General features: G+C 39.8%; 1 protein-coding gene across 1 annotated transcript; it reads left to right on the top strand.

Moving 5' to 3' along the window:
* Positions 1-903: 903 nt before the first annotated feature.
* Positions 904-2,236, top strand: LOC120291366 (TMV resistance protein N-like). Its single transcript, XM_039308626.1, has 2 exons — positions 904-1,502; positions 1,699-2,236. Exons 1-2 carry the CDS (start codon positions 970-972, stop codon positions 1,937-1,939), a joined length of 774 nt encoding a protein of 257 aa, XP_039164560.1. The 5' UTR covers positions 904-969; the 3' UTR covers positions 1,940-2,236.
* The last annotated feature ends 604 nt before the right edge of the window (positions 2,237-2,840 follow it).

Below are 2,840 nucleotides of genomic sequence, written 5' to 3'. Positions count from 1 at the left end.
TCCAATGACCGACATGCTTTTATATAACTTGAACTTAATTCTTTCATAGTTTCGTTCCTTGTTCAATCTCATTCAGTTACCATCTATGATCAATAGAACAATGTACTGGAACTACTAAAACTTGATATTTTGATTGTGATGATTACCAAATGAGTCAAATTGATTTACCACTTAAAATTGGGAACACGTCAAACGAATGAATATTTACAGTTCAATGCTTATAGTACATTTAATCTACACAGTACTCATAAAAGGGCTCCTTATTTTGCCAAATAGGCATAACTTAAAGGGGATAAAAACATTCCGACCAAAAAAAAGGGGATAAAAACATGGGCGGTGCTTGAACTTTTTTTTTTCAAGATTCGGTGCTATCTCCGAACCTTTTTTTGGTTAATCTAATCCTTGAATTCTAGTTCGTTTTATAGTTTTTATGTTAAACATATCCCACAGTATGTGCATTTTTTTTAACGTGGACCGCCACATCAACGTTTATTATACCAAAAAAGTAATGTAAACTATCACACCATTCTCTTAAGTCAATAAATTGTTTTCCCCTCTCTTTTTCTTTTCCTTTTGGGCCAAGAGAGATGATGTGGAAACCACATGCAAATCACGCAGGCATCAATATGACCAATTTAACATCACCTAGCTAACGATGTTAAGATTTTAATGGAAGGATTATATTAAGTGAAGTTTTTGAAGTTCGAGGACTCAAGGGGGAAAAAAATAGGGCAATATCGAATTTGAAGAAAAAGTTAAGGGTCATACATATCATTATCATTCCAATTAGAAATGGATCCATCGAGAAAATGTAAAAAAAAAAAAAAAAAAATCATTTAGGGCGAGCTTTTTGTAGTATATATTACCCCTCATTCCAGAGCTCACCCCACCGGTGGTTCCAAGGCTAGGGTTCTTCTCCAAACAGAGTGAACCGAAAGGTCTCTGGGAAAAACCAGAGCTGCCAACCTAATGCAACGTCCACCAAGTTTCGGACGCTTCTTTGCTCGAGAGCATGATGAACGCCGACAGCACGAGCTCTGGCGAAGGTCGGAGCGGTCGGGGTCAACAGAGCACGAGTATGTCGTGCTCTTGAGCTTTAGAGGTTCGGATACTCGCAATGGTATCGCCAATCACCTCTACAATGGGCTCGTCGACGCGGCACTGACCGTGCCAATCTCCGTGTTCAGCGAAGCCGAGCACCTGCCGATGAGCAGCCAGTTCAGCTCGCAGCCTCAAGTGGCGGGGTCCGAGGTTTCGATCCCCATCCTCTCTGAGAGTTACGCTGCCAGCAAACGGTGCCTCTGTGAGCTTGTTCAGATGATGGAGAACAGGAAGAGCGCGGGACACGTGGTCATGCCCTTCTTTCACACAGTCGAGTTCGACAGGGCCTTCTGTTCACACGAGATGTGCTTTGAGCAAAGGGAGGTGGAGGAGGCAGGGCAGCAGGGGCTTAGAGATCTCAGCATCTTGAAAGGATGGGAATCAGAGAAAATCGCTAACGGGTATGTAATTTCATCTCCATTTACACTTGTTGTCTTTCTTTCAATGAGATCTTTCTGCTGTAATCCCAGATTCCTCATTGGTAGAATCGAAATATAGTTTGTTTATAATCCTTTTGCGATATGTTGCTCATATGGCGATTTCGTCCAATGGGATTCTGTGGAATCCTTTAATTTATTGTGTGTTGTTGTTTGATAGGCACCAAGGAGAATTTGTAAGAATAGTTGTTAAAACGGTTCTGACTGAGATTCGACAAGGTTTTCAAGTAGATGTTCCTGAGCTTTTGGTTGGAATTGATGATCATATGAAGAAGATTATGGGATTGCTGGATACTACTGGTACCCGAGCAATTGGAATATACGGCATGGGTGGCATTGGCAAAATCATATTCACCTTCGGAGGATTCGCGCATCGCAGCTTCCTTCCAGATATTCATTAAACGATCGATCATTCTTCTCGATGATGTGGATCATAAGCATCATCTACATGCTATGACCAGAGAACGAAATTGGTTTATGCTGGGAAGTAAGATCATCGTCACGTCTGGATATGAAGCTATGCTTAATTAAGGTGAAATGTGGATTACACTACAAGTATGAACTCGAGGAAGGTGCCTTTTAAGATAAATCTAGAAAGACTTCCTTTAGCCCTTGAGGTCATAGGTTCATATTTGTTTGTATAATCCAACAAGAAAAGATGGGAAGTGCCTAAAAATTTAAAAAAGAGTCTCAAAGAGATGTCCAAAAGATATTGAGGATAAGTTATGGCACTGCTTGATTTTCATTGGCATGGATAGAAAATTTGCTGGGGACTGTGGTGCATATTCAATTTGGTTGAAGAACTAAAGCTTAGATATCATATGAGTGGTGATTAAAGGATATAATCAATTAAGAGATCTTGGTGAGTATGTTGTATGCATATGGCAGTGATGAAAATATACTGTCAAGGCGGTGAATAAGGGATATAGTCAATTAAGAGATCTTGTTATGTAGTGTGCTTGGAGAACTGGTCTACAGAACCAGATAAGGTAACCTACTATCTATTTTTCCCTGCACTCTTAGCTTTTGTTCTCGTTTACTTCAGCATGTAACATCTGTTGTCATTTGTTACTTCTTACCTATTAAATCCCATAATGGCAAGAATGCTGCTTTTTCTAGGGATATTTCTCTTCCCCTCTCTTCTAAATACCCTTACGAAAAATTTCTTGTGGTAAATCTAAAGAATCTGGAAATGAAAAAGGGATGTTGCAGCTTTAAAACATGTATTCCAAGCACGTAAATTTCAATGCTTCACCGCACGGTCATAACATGAACAACTAAAATAAAGCCACATCTTTACCA

This window comes from Eucalyptus grandis, chromosome 3, assembly GCF_016545825.1.
Source record: "Eucalyptus grandis isolate ANBG69807.140 chromosome 3, ASM1654582v1, whole genome shotgun sequence".
Lineage (NCBI taxonomy): Eukaryota > Viridiplantae > Streptophyta > Magnoliopsida > Myrtales > Myrtaceae > Eucalyptus > Eucalyptus grandis.
The sequence above is the reverse complement of the archived record's forward strand: the minus strand, read 5'-3'. Positions and strand labels throughout refer to the sequence as shown.

Coding starts and splice junctions, on each gene's coding strand:
- LOC120291366 (XM_039308626.1), top strand. CDS start 970: ATGCAACGTCCACCAAGTTTCGGACGCTTCTTTGCTCGAGAGCATGAT. Junction 1,503..1,698: donor TCAGAGAAAATCGCTAACGG/GTATGTAATTTC, acceptor GTTGTTTGATAG/GCACCAAGGAGAATTTGTAA.